This window comes from Drosophila erecta, unplaced genomic scaffold (assembly GCF_003286155.1).
Source record: "Drosophila erecta strain 14021-0224.00,06,07 unplaced genomic scaffold, DereRS2 tig00000000-arrow-pilon, whole genome shotgun sequence".
Taxonomy (NCBI): Eukaryota; Metazoa; Arthropoda; class Insecta; order Diptera; family Drosophilidae; genus Drosophila; species Drosophila erecta.
The window spans coordinates 2,668,543-2,685,366 of NW_020825194.1; the positions used below are offsets into that span (position 1 = coordinate 2,668,543).

Consider the following 16,824-nt stretch of genomic DNA (forward strand, 5'->3'; position numbering starts at 1 on the left):
ATGGCTCGCTGTGAAATCTGTGAAAATGATTTTAGTGCCGCACGGCACGGCAATTCGATTACCAACCGTTTGATGTCCTGCCAGCCGGCCAGGCATTCAGTTTCCCTCTCCAATTAGGGAGCCACTAACGACTCCTTTTAGCTGAAAGCCTGGAAACCGGCCACACACGTCAATAAAAACAAACAAATACGAAACAACCGCGGGCAGGACAACCCGAAGGGAGAAGAAAAATCCAATTCTATGTCGGTTAGTCAAACACAAACCGAAAATCTGTTTATAAATCGCTCATCCTTCTAATTCGACTGGTCTATCGGCTTAGAAAATGTGGTTTCGCCAATTTTTTGTGCCACTCAAGCATTTTCTCTTTTTTTTTTTTTTTTTTGCCAAAATGGGTAGCTAGGAACCCGACTCTCAAACAGTCGAACATACAGGCATAAAATGCGGCAATAAAATCGGGTTTTCTTTTTGGTTTTTGGGAAAAGGTAAGGATCGTATGTGCGTCTATAATTTATGCAAGCCGGCATTTTCATGGCTAACAACGCACAGAGAGATTTCGAATGAAGCCGCTTGCCGGAAATCAACAAAAATTTATTGAGCATAAATTCCGATCCGAACGTTGCTCTTCGCCTGCCCCCGACTGTTGCTTTGTTTATGAAAGCGTTTTATGGGCTTTTAAATTGATTTTATTTCCATTCGTACTGCCATTTCCTCGTCTCTGATTTCCTTAAAGCTTCCGTTTGCCACGAGTCCTGTGGCAGCCCAATTACATTGGCTCCCCCCAATGAAGAGATGAATATTTTGGAGCACAGCTGTTGCTCTTGCTCAGCGTCCCATCCGATTACTTCCAGGAGCTGGTGGTGGTGGCTGGAGCACGGATGACCTACCAGGTGGCCCGACTCCATTTCCATCCCAACATCCTCGACATGTTGTCACTTCTCCCATGCCCGCCACTCAATGGACATTCAATGAAATGTTTTATTATTGACAAAGACACAGACTCTGGACATCTTATCGCACTTTTTCCACCCACACAACTTTCCTGCGCAATTTTCCAACACACTGAGGAAAATCCTAAGTGTCGGGCTCACCATCTGATGTTATATAATAGACAGAAATTCCTCAAATCTTTTTCCAGTGCTCCGAAGATTTCCGCGCCCTTCTCCCTGTCCACTTAACTTTGCGCCTGTCGCTTTCAGTTCTCCTGCTGCTGTGCACTGAAATTGGGTGCGATAATATCTAATCATTACTTATCATTTTAGGCCAAGCAGAGCTGGGGCTGTGTCCTCCACCCACATCGCCGGCAGTCCCTCCAGTTGGCCTTTTCAATGGCTGTCCGGCCGATTCTCAGAGACTGTCGTCCTGTGGTTGTTAAACAATCCCATTCACTGCCTTTCCCAAGCCCGGGGCACCGATTACTGAACAAATTAAATTAGTGAAAATGCCGAAACGAGGCGAAGGAGCCAGGTGAAGCAATCTAATTGCAGGGTGGTCGGGGATTTGCGGGTGGGTGCGTGTCTGCCCACGTGGGACATATGGTAAATCTGCTAAAAATGCGACCAGGTGTCGCCAGTCAATTGGCCTCTGGGGTCCTGGCTTCCGTTTCCCGTCTTGAACAAGCTAATTAGGTTTAATGGCCAGGGACCATTTAGCTGGTCGCTCCTGCTGCCTGTCAAATGCCAAAGGGGTTCCCCAAAGGACAATCGTAGGTCAAGGGCTAGTGAGGGTTCACACAGTAGTGGCTGTCTGGAAAACTTAATTAGTCATGTGCTTTTCGCCATTAAAATTGACCTGTCCTAAAGAGAAAAACGAAAAGCAACGAAAAGTTCGACCATAAATCAATAAATCGATTCCTGACTAATAAATATGAGTGCCTATTGAAATTTGATGGCTGCTTGGCTTTAACTCGTCAGCTTATTAAAATTAGGCAGAATCCTGTATTCAAAGATAAATTCTAGACATCAAGCTAATAAGTGATGGAGCACATATATATAAAGGATACTATTTCTATTTAAAATATAATTTACAAGGCTAGTATTTACGCAAGTAATAAAACTTTACATACAACATGAGGTTTCATGAATGGCTGAGTGGGAAAACCGGCTAGGACAAGCTTTTGTTAGAAAAGCTTTGGAAGAAGAAAATTCAGCTCGTTTCAAATGGGAAGCAACGCAAACCAGAGAGGAAATAGAGTCACATTCCTGCATGGAATCCGAATACATTACCCTACATCCTTGAGCCGCCCACCAGCGAGACCTCGACATAGACCTAGTACAAGGACCCCAAGGAGAATCGATCAAACAATACTTCGGCATGGCAGCCAGTCCAATCAACAAAGGCCGAATTAAAGCAGGTCAGCAAACTGGCAGCCAGCGGAATGCGCTCCATTCAGTTCCAGAGTCACAACAACCTCACAATGAGTGCCAACAAAATCTTCCTGCGCTACTATCCGCCAGGTGGGAAGGTCATTTAATCAAGTGCTAAGTAGATGCTGACTTTTTGGGTTCTCTAGGACTGGCTGTCAACTACAGAACCGCGAAGGGCAATGAACGGCTGCGTCACTTCGATCTGCTTGACCTAGATTCAAAGTAAGTAAAGCTTTGCAGGATGCAGTTTATGCGAATACTTCTTTGCTGCAGAACCAACATAGAACCTCTGGCTGACAGGATCCTACTGCAAACCCTGGCCGAAGCGGAGGAGGAGCCATCACCTAGGGATTCGGAGAAGACCTCTGCACCTCGTCCTGTGAGCGGAAGTGTCGCCAGAGCGCAGAACACGTTTAGTGCTCTGAAACAGGCACTGGAGAAGCTGCAAAAGAAACTCCGAGAGCCTGTGAAGAAGAAGTTCTATCTGCACAAGTGCCACAACTCCCACATCCTTCCTCTGACCAACGTGTCCTTCGACCGGAGTGGCGAACGCTGCCTCACCGGCAGCTATGATCGCACCTGCCACGTAATCAACACCCAAACGGCTCAGGTGGAGCACATCCTCACTGGCCACGACAACGTTGTGTTCTCGGTGGGATTCAATTTCCCTCACTGGTTGGTTAATCTACGCAGAGATGGATCTGGAAATTACCTGACAGCCTCTCCAATTATTTTCAGCGACAAGATAGTGACTGGATCCTTTGATGGCACCGCAAAGGTTTGGTCCGCCACCAGTGGCCACTCTCTGTGCACTTTCTATGGACACACCGCAGAACTGGTGGCCGCTGAGTTTCAGCCGGTGGATGGAAAATCCATCGCCACTGCTTCCCTGGACGGATCAGCCAGGATCTACGATGTGGAAACGTGCCACGAGCTCCAGCAACTGAACCATCACGGAGCCGAAGTTATTGCTGCCCGCTTTAATCGCGATGGTCAGATGCTGCTCACCGGCTCGTTCGATCATACAGCAGCTATTTGGGATGTGAGGAGCAAGAGGTGGGCTAAGATCTGAGTTCAGTACGACCACTATTCGAAATTTCCCTTACAGTCTAGGGCAGCGGTTGCGTGGCCATGACGCTGAGTTGTCCAACTGCGTGTGGAATTTCAGTGGGTCTCTGATTGCCACTGGCTCCCTGGACAACTCCGCAAGGGTCTGGGACATTCGAAAGCTGGATCAGGAACTTTATGTGGCGGCCAGGCACAGTGATGAAGTGCTCGATGTGAGCTTCGATGCCGCGGGCCGACTTTTGGCCACCTGCAGCAGCGATTGCACGGCCAGGGTCTGGCGGCTGGAGGGATCCTCGGAGTTGGAGATGCTCTCCCTGATGGCAGGACATTCGGATGAGGTGTCCAAGGTGTGCTTCAGTCCCAGTGGCTGCATGCTGCTCACGGCATCAGCGGACAACACGGCTCGCCTGTGGCTCACGGAATCCGGACAGTGCTCCCAAGTGCTTGCTGGACATGAGGCAGAGGTGTTCAGCTGCGCCTACAGCTACACAGGCGACGCCATCCTGACCGCCTCCAAGGATAACACCTGTCGCTTCTGGAGGTGATACGACTGGTACACTGTGCAGCTGAACGATGGATCCATGGACTGATTAAAAGCTTCGGAGTGTGTGTGTTTTTTTTTATCAACATTTACTACAAACTCGAGCGTAATTTTGCTTTTCTCTCTTAAGATTTTCTTCATCAACTCGTTTCTTATAAATTAATAGTTCTTAGTTTTCATTCTCGTTTCTTTAAGATCGGACATTATTGTGGATTTCTTTTGTTTTGCTTCTCTTACTTAAGGTTTAGGTATTACTTTTTCGTTTCCGTACATAGATAGTTACAGGTATTGTTTGCTAGTTTGGTTTCCTTTTACCATTTTTTTCTGGTTTTCTTTAACATTTTTTACTTTACATTATTAAGTTTCGCTACTGGCTTGGCGACACATCTTCTCGTACACATATAAAAAAGGTGAACAAAAGGTGTTTTCGGTAACAAACATTTTACAACTTACAAAGGTCCGCGCTTTCGGTTCGGAATCAATAGTTAATACATGGTTTTTAAATGAAAAATAAAATGTTCTTGTACACACAAATTTCTTAACTGTCCGCCTCCGTTCTTAATAACATTTGATACCACATTTTCCATTAGTTTTCCTGGCGGTTGTACTGCTGATAGCTGATTGATGAGGAGTGACGGAACGATAGGGCACACAGAGGGTTCACATTCACATAGATGGATGGGTGCATCAGAGGGATCTGATCGGAGTAATCTGTTGGGTGTGGTCCTGGTGCTGGCTATGAGCCATCCTCTGATTTCATCCGATTCCGAGTCTCTGAGATCTGCTCAGGTACGCTCTGTTCTAGATCTCTCCTATATCTTAGAGTTGTGTGGGCGTGGCTGTTCGTATTGTTGTGTTTAGGACTGCTTCGTACAAACTATAAATGTATCGTTACTCTTATTATTATCATTATTAGTAGGTTTTTCTTTTGTGTTTATCAAAGTAGAAAACTGTTTGGTGTGTGTTCTTGTATGTTTGCTTCGTTCAAGTTGTGTGGCTCTGCTTTCTGTTCTGCTCTGCTCTGATCTGTTCTGTTCTGGTTGCTGCATTTGTTTAACTGGTTTTGTTTCGTGTTTCGACTGCAACCTAATGCGTTGGACTCTGCAAGAATAACAAATATCTGGATTATTGACCGTGAAGGGCAGCCGATGGGTTAGGACATTTTCAGGCAGGATGCACACTAGCGTCTGAAGCGGAAACGGAAGTGGATTGAAATAGGTGAGACATGCAGTGACAGACATGCGGTCCTCCCAAGTCTTGAAACAAAGGAACATAAACAAAAACATAGCGAAACAGATTGGATGGGGGTCGATGATGATGGGGCAAGACGAGCAACATAATGAATTATCTGCTTACATTTAGAGTATGTGAAGCATAGGGTGTTTAGTTATCTTTGTTCTCTTGCTGGTTGGTTGTTGGTTGGTTGGTTTAAAAATGAACAATTAGCATTACAAAATTCATATATCATCATATGCATACAGCTAGAAAAAAGAAAGAGAATAGGCGGCTATGATTAGAGGTTACGATTAAGGGGTGAGGGGAACCCAACTAAACATGGCACGATGATAAAAGTGGTTAATGGTGATGACGATCGAATGAACTGCTGTGATAGCTCTATCATTACCAAATCCTCTGGTGTCGATCTACTAATTGAATCAGAGAAAACAAGGCAATTTCAAAGTCTATGGCTATAATGACCAAAAACGGTGCTATGCAAGCGATAAAATATATGTGTTAGCATTAGCGAAGGCGCAGCGAACTGAGTTACAGATTATAAAACAGATTTCGTACTTCACATGGTCGATCCGGAAACTCTTGCTTGAATGTGCGCTCGATAACGTGATATCTGCAAAGGTAATCAAACACCACTGATTAGCAATCGCCGGTCGCTATTTTCGAACATGATCCACTTACTTGGACTGCAGACCGCCTCCGGGTGGAAGACCTTCGATGTCGTCTCGGTTCTGCAGGCATTTTAGCAGATCCACGTAGTCGGTTATCTTGCTAGACTCTATCTCGTCTGCAATAAATCAGAGAAATCAGTCATTAGTAATGTGCAGTTTATAGAACACTATGTTAGCTCAAATGACGTTTATAAATAAATATATATGTACATAAATGGTCCATAAAGAAATACGAATTACACAGTTAAGCTACTTTAAGGCAAATGCAATATATAGATACGAACGCTGTCATACAAAATATCAAAAAACGGGTATGTGTGGCCCTCTTAAGCGATTTTCAAACAAGGGAATTTAGTGAACTTGCAAGATTAGCAAGAATTGCTATAGCAAGCGCAATCATTTAGGTCTGAACAATCTCGCAATGATGGTGTCAGCATAATCTTTTGGGAAATAAAATGCAAAAAAGCCTTAAATACATTTAAGACAATCCAATTGATCTGGCCATAGCAAAAATAAAACTTCCAATAGAGGATTTCTTAGCAAAAGGATTGCACAGAACTTTTTAGGTGCCTTCGTTGCTCAATTCAATTTTCCATTGTGGCTAAGGGGTACATGCATTTTCGATTATCTGCTGGATTGGGTGGATCACTTTTTACAATTAATACACAGATAAGAACTTATTGGAGGCGGTTCTGGGTGGGTGTAGGCAAAACAAAATCAAACCAATCAACCGATAAGATAAACGATAACGTAATGACAAAGTGGCTTCGAAAAGTTACAAACTACAAAATTATAGACGTACCTTATGCTCACTCATCTTAAATTTGAATTGCTTTCTGTTTCTTGTTCTTGCATTGACATTAGGCCCATTTGGCTAATTCGCGCTCTGATTTGGCAATAGTGTATTGGAAATTGGGATTTGTAGTACGAGGCGCGATCAACAACCATAAAACAACGACAGCGAATGGCTAAAATTTTCCTTTTGACAAATTACTTTAGATAAATGTTAAGCATTAGCTGAAACTCTCACGAAATCGTGTAAAAGCTATGGAATGTTTGGTTTTCAAATGAACGTAATATAAACAAAACAAAATCGATTTTCGCAACGTGAAGTGTGGAAAGAAAAAATGGAAATAAGCAAATGAAAACCGAAATGATTCCAATAGAACAGCAGACAAACACTTTTGCTTTGTTTTTCGAATCTTTCGTTAAGTTATATTTTTGACTGGCATCATTAATCTCTAAAAGTCGTGTATGTTGGGATGTGGATTTTGTGTGTTTTACACTCTTGACTGGATCACCAATTCACCAGGGCACCCGGGTACAAACATTTCGGGGGAATTGCTTAGATTGAGTGGAATATGTCTGATCGTTTTGGGTGGAGTAATCGTTTGCCTTCGTTAACAACAAGCACAACAGTTGGTGAGCATAAGGTTTACAATTTGGTTTCGTTAACCTACGTATACATTCTATAACATTCGAACTCCTTTGGCTACTCTACTCTAGGCTAAGTAATTCGTCTGGACACTGGACATTGAGTATTGGCCATCTATGGCTTATTGCTTAGACAAAATAATTTCCTAATGGGTTAGCTACTGTGACCAGTGGTGGGCAATGCATGCTCTACATCTATTCACTAACTGGCTAATTGTAAATCGTACGAAGTCGGGCTAAAGTAATTGTCTATATCAACAAGGTCACGTCTGAAGCTCGGCCTGCAGGCATCGGCCGCGTTTCACTTTGGTGTTTCGAATACTGAAGTCTTGGATAAACACTCCTTTGTTATTCATTGCTTTATATACGTAGTTCAAGTAATACGACTACAGCTCATCTGAGCGGTTTCTAGTTAATAAAATATATGTTCTCATTGCTTGTCAAAGTTTCTGTCAGCGATTCAGCTTATTTACAATTCTAGCTACAACGAATCTTCTCTGAAGACATTCTCCTATTTGATTTTGCTTAGAAAATTTTAGATTTTGCTTAATTCGCTACTCCTACTAGATACATCAATTCCAAGTGTTTGTTTTGAGTGTCAATACCTGCGTACGTTAAGTATTGCAATTTTGTTTGATTGATTTGCATTGCGACTAGTAAACGTATACGTACATGTACATGTATATACAAATTGGCTGACGGGTCATTTAACTACTTTGCTCGGGCAGGTTCGTCGATAATTGTTATTATTTAGGTGTATATGTACGACTAAAGCTAAATGGGCTGGATTTCGCATACATGGAACGCTTTTGGCAGTGGCTGTAGTACACACAGGCATGTATAAATAATACTTTAACTCAGGCACACACACGGGGCGAACGAACACTGGTCAGCCACACGCACAGCCACCAGATATGACAAACTAACACGCTATACAGGTATTTGCTATGCATAAGTGATAGGATATTGGTTGAACGCCCACACACGCCCCATTTACACATTTATACAGGGATGTCGGTGAAAGCTCTCTGAAGGAATATAAGAAATGAACATAAATGAGCCGTATTATGTAATACACAACATTTATATAGCACTCTTATAAACAAAACGGGCTTGACCCTTATTGCTGCTGATATGCATTTATAAATTCCAACAGATTTAAAATGAATATTAGAAATATAAATATAGATTATCTGTGCGAATGAGTATCCATCCAAGAGAGCTTTCACTGTACTTAAGGTGGGTATGTGTGGAGTTCATTCTTGGCATTAGTAATGGCAATGGTTAGGTTTTCGTTTTGGTATTGTTTTTCGTTACGGAACTACTTTTGAAAGGAACTATTTTGTAAGATTCAAGTGTTGGACAAAGTGGGGCAAATACAACTCTAGAAGCACTTTCGGCCGAGGCTGTTGGCCATCAAAGAGCCCAGATAAAGTGCTCGTGGCGGTCAAGGTACAAAGTATACGTATTTCGGTTCAATAGAGACACGAAGACGGAGACCACTACGCCAATGGTCAACAGTTTACGATTAGTTATAAACAGAGTAGACGACTTAGACAACCTCTTGTGATCTTCTCGATTTGCTTCTCCAGCCGATGTTCAGCCTCTATCGCCTCCTCGGTGGGCTTCGGAGCTCCGGGGAAGGCAATGATGATGATGCTCATGTTATCGCGGCTACCCTGTAGTTAGAAAATGAACAGCTTGTGAGAACTTTGACGATATGCATGGAAATCATGACTCACCTTGTGCAGGCAGGTGTCGACCACCTGGTTGGCGATGCTCACTAGGTTACTGGTCACTCGCATTCGCGAGTGAATGAAGCTGCACACGTCCTCGTTGGTCATCACATCCCAGATTCCATCGCAAGCGAGCACCAGGAACTCATCGCTATCCTGGCGGCTCTGACAGAATATCTCCGGTTCTGGCGATACCAACTGCTCGCACTGTCCCTTCTCCTTCACGTTCTTGAAGTCGTAATCGCCAAGGGCTCTCGAAACAGCTAGGGTGCCGTTTACGCGCTTTATCATCACACTGCCACCCGCATTGTAGATGCGCTCTTTCTCCTCCGGCAGAATGGGTTTGTGATCCTGCGTGGCGAACACCGGGACTCCCTGACGGCACAAGACTGCCCTGGAATCACCACAATTGGCGATGTACACTTGCGTGAGGCTGACAAAGGCGCACACGGCTGTGGTTCCGCCGCATTTCTCCGACTCCCGAGTGAATTCCGGCAGCTCCCGCATAACCTCGTCGATGCGCAGGAAGCCGGTGCGTATGCCCTTCACGTGGTCGCCTCCAATGAACTCCTCGGTGCTGATAATGCTCTGCAGCAGGTGCTTGGCACAGTGCTCCGACACCTTGCATCCGGCATGTCCGTCGAACACGGCAAAGAAGCTCCAGTCCGGCAGGGCATCACCCAGCCCGGCACGAGCGTAGTAGGCGTCCTCCATCTCCGACCGCCATCCCTGCATCGAGCTGACCCCGAAGAGCAGCTTGTTGCCCTCGCCCTCGTCATTGTGCTTGGCGGTTTTCGGCTTATCCAGGAATCCGCCCATGTTCACTGAACATGCTGTGTGCTGTGTGCCGGGCGGGTGCAATTCCTCCTCCTCTCAGTCACGGCTATGCGGTGCCAAGGAATCTACGGATCGATGACACAAGGGTATGGACTCGTTAAACGACTGCCAATCAATATCAACGAACAAGTCCTTGAACTTGAACTTTCATCGGGGGATGACTACGCAAAGGTCGTGCCAAAAGAGATAGTTTATAGTTTACCATATACAAATAAGAAACTAAATATGATAGCTGAATTTCTGGAAAATGTATCTCGATTTTTCTGACACTAACGGATGTGCAAGTCTCGGCTTTTCCAAATCCATTTCATATCATAGGCATTTCTACGGAAGTTGAGTTGACTCATGGCAGTTTGATTTCAGCTGAACATGAAATAATTTTTTGCCACACTCTCCGCAAGGTTCTTTAACGAATTTTGATAGTCACTAGGATCTAACTATTCTCACTATTAACTATTAATCTTAAAGTTCATATTATGAAAACTTCTCTGGAATGTATAGTTTTGCCGTCTTCATATAAAATCGAAGTTTAAACTGTTATTACTAACGATCAGAGTAAATACTTTATTTTATCTATTCTCAACGATAGTATCGCTGAAGGTCTGCTCATATGAGGTCCTATATATAAGCCGGTGAAAACATGTGAATTCCGAACTCGAATCAGCTGGCGCTTCATAATTAATATACGTACATTGTACTTATGTATATACATAGGTACAGTGTACATTTGCGGGGCTTCCCCTTGTCGAGTTTTGCAGTTGTGCTACAGAACAATAACTGTAAGCCGACTGCAAGGACATGGAAAAAGGCGCAAGCACAAAAGGGGGCGGGGCGGAAGAACCCGCGGCAGCTGCCCGCCCACGCTTTTCACCGTTATTTCCTCTGTTCCCCGCGCTTTTTTTTTGTATTTTCTTTTGGCACATCGATTTATCAAGGACGCGGCTTCGTCCTTCCGCTTGGGCGACTAAACTTAGCACCCGAAAGTGGGCGTTAAATAAATTTTGTGGAAAATGAGGGAAAAAATTGCGCGCAACAGCATCCATATTCCATTCACAAAACAAAAATGGTATAGGGACCAGCAAGTTGGCAGCCCCGTTTTCAAGGAGGCGCGGGGTGAGGCAAATCCGGCATGGCCCCGAAAAAAAATAGTTGGTAATGAAAACACACTCGCGATTTATGATCTTCGGTGCTGGGAAAACCCTCGCTCTCGTTCTTTTCACCTCGCAAATTTTCAGTTTGATGATCTGCTTCTTCTTCCTTTTCCTCTTGCTGCTCTGCTCTCCGCGTGCGTGTAGTTGTGTGTGCGCGAGTGCGTCGGTGAGCTGCGTGCGTGTGCGTGTCTGCCGTAAGTAAAAGTTTAAGAAGAAAAAACGAGGGCTTTGCGCTTGATTTTCATCGCCCGCTAGCGCTTTTAGGATCAACAAACAAGTCGCGCGCCTATTAACACTTTTGCGCGATCGCGAAATGCACTTTCGAGGCGGAAATGGAGTTTTTTCTAATATTTTGATTAACAAAGTGACTAGTGATGTAAAAAAACATCGGACATCGATGTACTAGGGCGATACTTATCGATGTTACTCGATATACCCTTTGCTATCGATTATAACGGACGGTACTCTCCTAGCGAATGCTTTCACCCACCTAAGCGAGTACACAATCCCATTGGCTATGTTAAGTGCTGCTGTTAACAGAAGTCCACAATCGATGTAGTACAGCTGTTAACCCGAAGGACGTACTCGGACTACACACAAAAAAATACACTGGTCCAATTGATAAAATTGAATGATAAATTTGCACCGCATTTTCTTACTAAGTATTGTATTAAGATATGCTTTAAATAAACAGGTGCCCATTTTTAGTAGCATTTAGTAGCAACAGGCAGCATGAATTCTTAGAATTATTTTGTAATCTGTAATGCGACGTTTGTGAATTCTATGGCTTAACTGATTAAAAGAGGTACTTTTTTTAGATGTAAGCACCAAAAACAAATTATGTATACATAAAGGAAACTATTCCTGATAAGTTTTTTTTTATCAGCGAAATCCTGAAATAAATCCTGAAATCCTGAAATAAGTCACTTATTTATTAGCTTTCACTGAAAAATATATAAAAAAAAAAACGTATAATAAATAACATAGATATGTATATGAACATGTGTTTCAAATGATTCGGTAGCTCTTTTTTATAACGGGTAAATTTAGGCCTATTTGTTAGAATCAATATGTATATACTTTTAATGACGAGTTTTCACAAGGCGTCACGATAACAAAGGCTGAATTAAAAACTACCCACCCAGATAGTTTCGGAATCATAAATATTAGTAATCTTACTGGTGATATGGGTGGTATAAAAGCCAAAACTGGGTCTTTGGGCTCCACACTCCTGCCCAGTTTTCCAAGTGACAGTGTGAAAATGTCGTTCAAGGCGGTCCTTGTTTTGCTGGCCATCGGCGCCGTCTTCGTGGCTGCCGTGCCCACTCCCGTCGAGATCGAGGGTGAGTTCTCGCTGGTGCAGCTCCTGCTCGGGTCACCGGCCATGCGATCGGATCTGTTCAACGTCGAATGCGTGGACTACTACAGCCCGCTCCTCAAGGGCCACGTGGACAAGTACAACGAGGACTTCATCACGTGCAAGGACACTTACGACGGGGCCTTCGCCCTGATCGACTCCAGTTTCCAATATGCCCGCGACAGCCTGGCCGGATCCGTGAGGAACAGCTGCCTTTCCCTGCTGACTTGCGATGGCAGGAACTCGAACTCCGATGCCTTCGATTGCCTGGCCTCTCGGGTGAGTGATCCGTAGAATGCGTGCCATGGGTTATAGGTGGCCTAAAGAGGAACCAGCACAAATCTCGGTTCTTCTTAGGCGCTTTTGAAAGTGTTTCTAACCGTGCAACGGGTTTTGCTTTACTTTCTTGCGTTCAATAGTGTTAATGAAATCCCCACCCAAACACAGGGCCCTTTGGCATCCAAGGAACTGGAGCAAGCTTCCTACAAGGCATCTGATAACCAAACCAGCCTGCTCGGCCAGGTGTCCGAAATCGCGGACACGCTATCCAAATGCCAAATCGAAGCCTACCGAACCTACAACACCAACCACGGCGAGTGCTACGCCGACATGGTCGCTTGTCTAGGTGATCCCAACTGGGAGTTTCCCAGCACGAGCTACTTGCTCTAGGACTCCAGTCAAGATCCCTGTATTCCCGGGCTTTTATCGCTGTAAATAAAAGGCTTTGCGCGAATTTCCATCATTTTTAAACGATTAATTTGTGTGCCTCTGAGGCTATCTAAAGAAGTGGATGATTTATTTACGACCAGCTCCTTATGAAGGTGTTTTTCAAAAGTAGCACAGAAAGCGTAAGGTTTTTGGCAGTAAAACATAAGCTTATCTACTCTCGGTGAACATGGCCATTCATGAAGCCAATAGTTATCAGTAATTGAAAATACATTACATTAATGTGTAATTAAAAAGATAATGATAAATTGATACGTGGGAGTATAAATACGACTGGGTGTCGCATTCATCGCCAAGTAAGCTGGCCAAGATGATACCGAAACAAGCCAAGATCCTGGTCTTCTGCCTCTCCTTGGGCCTCTCGCTGGCGGTGAAGCTGCAGATTCCCTTCAGGCCAGACGCCCACATCCAGGAGTTGCAGGCGCAGAGCAGGGAGCTGGCCGAAGTCCACTCGGATCACTCCACGCAGTGCTTCCTGATCTACAAGCCCAAATTGGCCAAAATAGCGGATCAGTTCGAAACTAACTTTGCGGCTTGCATCTCAACCTATGACAATTCCACTGCCCTAATCAGCGAAAAGTATGCCGAAGACCGCGCGATCCTCATCAGGTCCGCCAACATCGGCTGCTCGTATCCCAACTCCAATTGCCAGGTCTGGACAGCTGAGCAGCAGCAGCTGGACGCCGTGGTCTCCCGCCTCGAATGCGCCTCCTCCAACTCGGCCGAGAGCTCCAAGACCTTCTACAGCATTTCGGCCAATGCCACGCAGATTGCAGTTCGGATCCAGGAGGAATACACCCTCATAGAAAGCCAGAAGACAGTTTGCCTCAACAATGCAGATCGCACCTACGTGGAGGACACCTCCGAGACCTACGAGCTTTTGAACAACTGCCTCAAGAATGGAATTCCAACCACCACGTGTTCTCCTGTCACTTCCACTTCTACTGCTGCTCCTACTACTACTACTGCTGCTACTACTACTACTACTACTACAACCCCAGCAAAACCCTAAAAGAAATTCTTTCAATAAATATCAGGCAATCCAATTCTCTGTCTTACTCAACTAATTAGAACTGTAAGCACTTCACTATGGAGCTCATTTATCAAATATATGTTAGAATACGAAAAATGTGGAGGTGCCCAATTATTTGCGAAGGCATGACAGTACTTTTCTCTTAGTTAAATGACGAAGTTTTATATTAAACGGACAATTTGACACCCTGTTACGCAAATTGCCGTGATCATCGGAAATTTTGGTGCGAGACTGGCCCATTTAATCCGATTAAAATACTTATATCACTAAGGATTATTGAAGTAGCATAAGTAAGATATAAGCTGAACTATCATAGTATATTTAAGCAAAGTTTTTCTACTTCTAATTGTTAATACCCTTAGAAGGGAGTATTTAAATCAGAATGAAGTTTTCAACATATGCTTAAACACTAACTACAGTTTGAGTTTTGGGGCTAAATGCATACAACTTTTCCCGAAATCTTCTTTCCATTGCTGGTGGTACATAAGTCGGAACCATAAAGCTACCTAAGAAATAACCTAAAAATTATTGGAAAAGATGCACGTTCGTAGTTTTTAACACAATATAATTTCTGTTTGATCAAAACAGGAGGATAATTTTATAACGCATTTAAAAATAACCAAAATAATAGTAAGGCATCATAAGTTTATGTAACATAAATTTGAGTTTATATTTCTGAATTAAAATGCTTTTGGGAGCACATTACATACGCTTTTTGAGTTTATTGCACCAATTTCAATTTCCTTCTAGCCAAAGATTAAAAAAAAAACCAAGTACAACGTTTTTGCAATATGAAAAGAAAATTGAACCCTTGTTACTGCTATCGAGTCTTTGAAAATGGTGTCTAATAAATGTGATTTACTTTATTTGCCCTTAAATTAAAAAACATTTACCAATTACCGGAAATACTTGTAGATTAGGCAGAACATTGGCAACGCGACATTTCCGCCAACAAGGGGCAATTGGCTCGAATAAAGATAAGAAGCTCGGGAAATGGATATAAAATCACTTCGCTTTGCAACCGAAGTGTTCAGTAAGAAGTTGAATCTGCGACTTTTAGCCATGTTTTCCAAATTGTCCCTGTTGGCCGTGGTTCTCGCCTTTGGCCTGGTTTCTGGCCTCAGCCTTGGCCTCATGATAAAGCCTTCCAAGCTGCAGTTGCCGACCAACAAGAAGATCCTTGGTCTCCAGCAGCAGACGGAGGAGCTGGCCGCTCGGGATCCTGGCACATCGATAGCCTGCTTCGACTACTACATACCCCTTATCAACGGACTGTCGGCCCAGTACGAGTTTGACTACAACAAGTGCGTGAAGGACTACGACTACGCCAGCCAACTGATCATTGACGCCTGGAACAGCACTCTCTTCGGCATCCAGGCTTCTGGGGATAGTAGCTGCAAAAGCTTTTTCGACTGCTCCTGCATTGTGGACTCCGTGCTTGCCTTCGAGTGCTTCGCCAAAGTCGTAAGTCCCATGGAGTCAAGGAGACTTTCACAATGGTGAAATATATAAATTTTCTTTTGCATCATTTTGTAGGGAGCCGAGCAATCGAAGATCATGTACCAAGTGTCGGCAAATGCCACCGAAGCCGCTGTCCAGATCAAGATCCATTTGCAGACTGTGGAAACCAAGAGGGAAAGCTGCTTCAACTATGCCGAAAGAGATTTCGTGGAGGGCACCTCCCTCTACTACGGAGAACTCAACAAGTGCCTCGCTGGAGCTCCGATCCCGCAGGATACCACTGAGAATTGGTTCTATACCACCTAAAACTTTAAAACTTAAAGTTTATTATAATCAAATGTAAGGCCTAAATAAAATGTGTCTTCTTGCTTTACGTACTCAAACAAGATAGAATGCTATAGCCTAGTTCCCCGACTATCACATACCCGTTACTCAGCTGGTTGAAGTGCAAACGAGAAATTTCAGCATTTCCTGGAATATAGGTAGAAATTTGGGAAAAATTTATACAAAAATGTAACAATTTTTAGCTTTTGTAGTTTCTGAGATCCAGGCGTTCATACGGCTATTGATCTTGATCACGCATACACATATATACTTTATATGGTCGGAAACGTCAGAAAAAAACATTTAGAGGTATGCCACTTCAAAATCCGATTAAGATAAGTTGAGTTATGGAATTTAGAACTTCGGCCTCGGGACACTAATTAATTTTTTGAATTTCTACAACATCATACATCAGAAAAATTACAAAAAAATTGAAAAAAAATTAATTTCTAAATTTAAATGCAGATTTTAAGAGAATTCCGCCAGAAACATTTAGAGGTATGGCACTTCAAAATCCGATCAAGATAAGTTGAGTTATGGAGTTTAGAACTTCAGCCTTGGGACATCAATTAATTTTTTTTAATTTCTACAACATCATACATCAGAAAAATTACAAAAATATTGAAAAAAAATAAATTTCTAAATTTAAATGCAGGTTTTTAGAGAATTGCGCCAGAAACATTTAGAGGTATGCCACTTCAAAATCCGATTAAGATAAGTTGAGTTATGGAGTTTAGAACTTCAGCCTTGGGACATCAATTAATTTTTTTGAATTTCTACAACATCATACATCAGAAAAATTACAAAAAAATTGAAAAAAAATAAATTTCTAAATTTAAATGCAGATTTTAAGAGAATTCCGCCAGAAACATTTAGAGGTATGCCACTT

General features: G+C 43.3%; 5 protein-coding genes across 9 annotated transcripts; 4 read left to right on the top strand and 1 right to left on the bottom strand.

The window, feature by feature from the left end:
• The first annotated feature begins 2,343 nt into the window (after window positions 1–2,343).
• On the top strand, window positions 2,344–3,986 carry LOC6554662 (dynein assembly factor with WDR repeat domains 1). 3 transcript variants are annotated; one of them, XM_026976930.1, is made up of 5 exons: window positions 2,344–2,453; window positions 2,510–2,585; window positions 2,637–3,038; window positions 3,102–3,419; window positions 3,472–3,986. In XM_026976930.1, exons 1-5 carry the CDS (start codon window positions 2,375–2,377, stop codon window positions 3,974–3,976), a joined length of 1,380 nt encoding a protein of 459 aa, XP_026832731.1. In that variant the 5' UTR covers window positions 2,344–2,374; the 3' UTR covers window positions 3,977–3,986. The 3 variants fall into 3 exon arrangements, with proteins under 3 accessions (XP_026832731.1, XP_026832733.1, XP_001981342.3); XM_026976932.1 differs by having other exon boundaries at window positions 2,664–3,038; XM_001981306.3 differs by having other exon boundaries at window positions 2,637–3,419.
• A 56-nt stretch (window positions 3,987–4,042) lies between these two features.
• On the bottom strand, window positions 4,043–11,475 carry LOC6554661 (protein phosphatase 1B). 2 transcript variants are annotated; one of them, XR_001448290.2, is made up of 7 exons: window positions 11,104–11,475; window positions 9,053–9,948; window positions 8,872–8,989; window positions 5,887–5,992; window positions 5,764–5,818; window positions 5,329–5,453; window positions 4,043–5,073 (listed from the first exon to the last, which is right to left on the bottom strand). XR_001448290.2 is itself a non-coding variant. In XM_015153583.2 (6 exons), the coding sequence occupies exons 2-6, from the start codon at window positions 9,863–9,865 to the stop codon at window positions 5,059–5,061; spliced, it is 1,107 nt and encodes a 368-aa protein (XP_015009069.1). In that variant the 5' UTR covers window positions 9,866–9,948; window positions 11,104–11,475; the 3' UTR covers window positions 4,043–5,058. The 2 variants fall into 2 exon arrangements, 1 of the variants encoding a protein (XP_015009069.1); XM_015153583.2 differs by lacking the exon at window positions 5,329–5,453.
• Window positions 11,476–12,257: 782 nt separating this feature from the next.
• On the top strand, window positions 12,258–13,124 carry LOC6554663. Of its 2 annotated transcripts, none has more exons than XM_001981307.3 (2): window positions 12,258–12,670; window positions 12,839–13,124. In XM_001981307.3, the coding sequence occupies exons 1-2, from the start codon at window positions 12,296–12,298 to the stop codon at window positions 13,058–13,060; spliced, it is 597 nt and encodes a 198-aa protein (XP_001981343.2). In that variant the 5' UTR covers window positions 12,258–12,295; the 3' UTR covers window positions 13,061–13,124. The 2 variants fall into 2 exon arrangements, with proteins under 2 accessions (XP_001981343.2, XP_026839577.1); XM_026983776.1 differs by lacking the exon at window positions 12,839–13,124 and adding an exon at window positions 12,811–12,832.
• Window positions 13,125–13,414: 290 nt separating this feature from the next.
• LOC6554622 lies at window positions 13,415–14,149 on the top strand. Its single transcript, XM_001981308.3, has one exon. It carries the CDS (start codon window positions 13,428–13,430, stop codon window positions 14,127–14,129), a length of 702 nt encoding a protein of 233 aa, XP_001981344.1. The 5' UTR covers window positions 13,415–13,427; the 3' UTR covers window positions 14,130–14,149.
• A 1,026-nt stretch (window positions 14,150–15,175) lies between these two features.
• Window positions 15,176–15,957, top strand: LOC6554623 (protein TsetseEP). The gene is made up of 2 exons (XM_001981309.3): window positions 15,176–15,614; window positions 15,687–15,957. The coding sequence occupies exons 1-2, from the start codon at window positions 15,213–15,215 to the stop codon at window positions 15,915–15,917; spliced, it is 633 nt and encodes a 210-aa protein (XP_001981345.1). The 5' UTR covers window positions 15,176–15,212; the 3' UTR covers window positions 15,918–15,957.
• Window positions 15,958–16,824: the final 867 nt, after the last annotated feature.

What these genes read in the sequence shown, in the direction of transcription:
- LOC6554662 (XM_001981306.3), top strand. Translation starts at nt 2,375, where the DNA reads ATGCGCTCCATTCAGTTCCAGAGTCACAACAACCTCACAATGAGTGCC. An exon ending in CTGCTTGACCTAGATTCAAA is followed by an intron (nt 2,586 to 2,636) that starts GTAAGTAAAGCT and finishes TCTTTGCTGCAG; the next exon opens with AACCAACATAGAACCTCTGG. An exon ending in TGGGATGTGAGGAGCAAGAG is followed by an intron (nt 3,420 to 3,471) that starts GTGGGCTAAGAT and finishes TTTCCCTTACAG; the next exon opens with TCTAGGGCAGCGGTTGCGTG.
- LOC6554661 (XM_015153583.2), bottom strand. Translation starts at nt 9,865, where the DNA reads ATGGGCGGATTCCTGGATAAGCCGAAAACCGCCAAGCACAATGACGAG. An exon ending in TCGACACCTGCCTGCACAAG is followed by an intron (nt 8,990 to 9,052) that starts GTGAGTCATGAT and finishes TTCTAACTACAG; the next exon opens with GGTAGCCGCGATAACATGAG. An exon ending in GGAGGCGGTCTGCAGTCCAA is followed by an intron (nt 5,819 to 5,886) that starts GTAAGTGGATCA and finishes TTACCTTTGCAG; the next exon opens with ATATCACGTTATCGAGCGCA.
- LOC6554663 (XM_001981307.3), top strand. Translation starts at nt 12,296, where the DNA reads ATGTCGTTCAAGGCGGTCCTTGTTTTGCTGGCCATCGGCGCCGTCTTC. An exon ending in TCGATTGCCTGGCCTCTCGG is followed by an intron (nt 12,671 to 12,838) that starts GTGAGTGATCCG and finishes ACCCAAACACAG; the next exon opens with GGCCCTTTGGCATCCAAGGA.
- LOC6554622 (XM_001981308.3), top strand. Translation starts at nt 13,428, where the DNA reads ATGATACCGAAACAAGCCAAGATCCTGGTCTTCTGCCTCTCCTTGGGC.
- LOC6554623 (XM_001981309.3), top strand. Translation starts at nt 15,213, where the DNA reads ATGTTTTCCAAATTGTCCCTGTTGGCCGTGGTTCTCGCCTTTGGCCTG. An exon ending in TCGAGTGCTTCGCCAAAGTC is followed by an intron (nt 15,615 to 15,686) that starts GTAAGTCCCATG and finishes ATCATTTTGTAG; the next exon opens with GGAGCCGAGCAATCGAAGAT.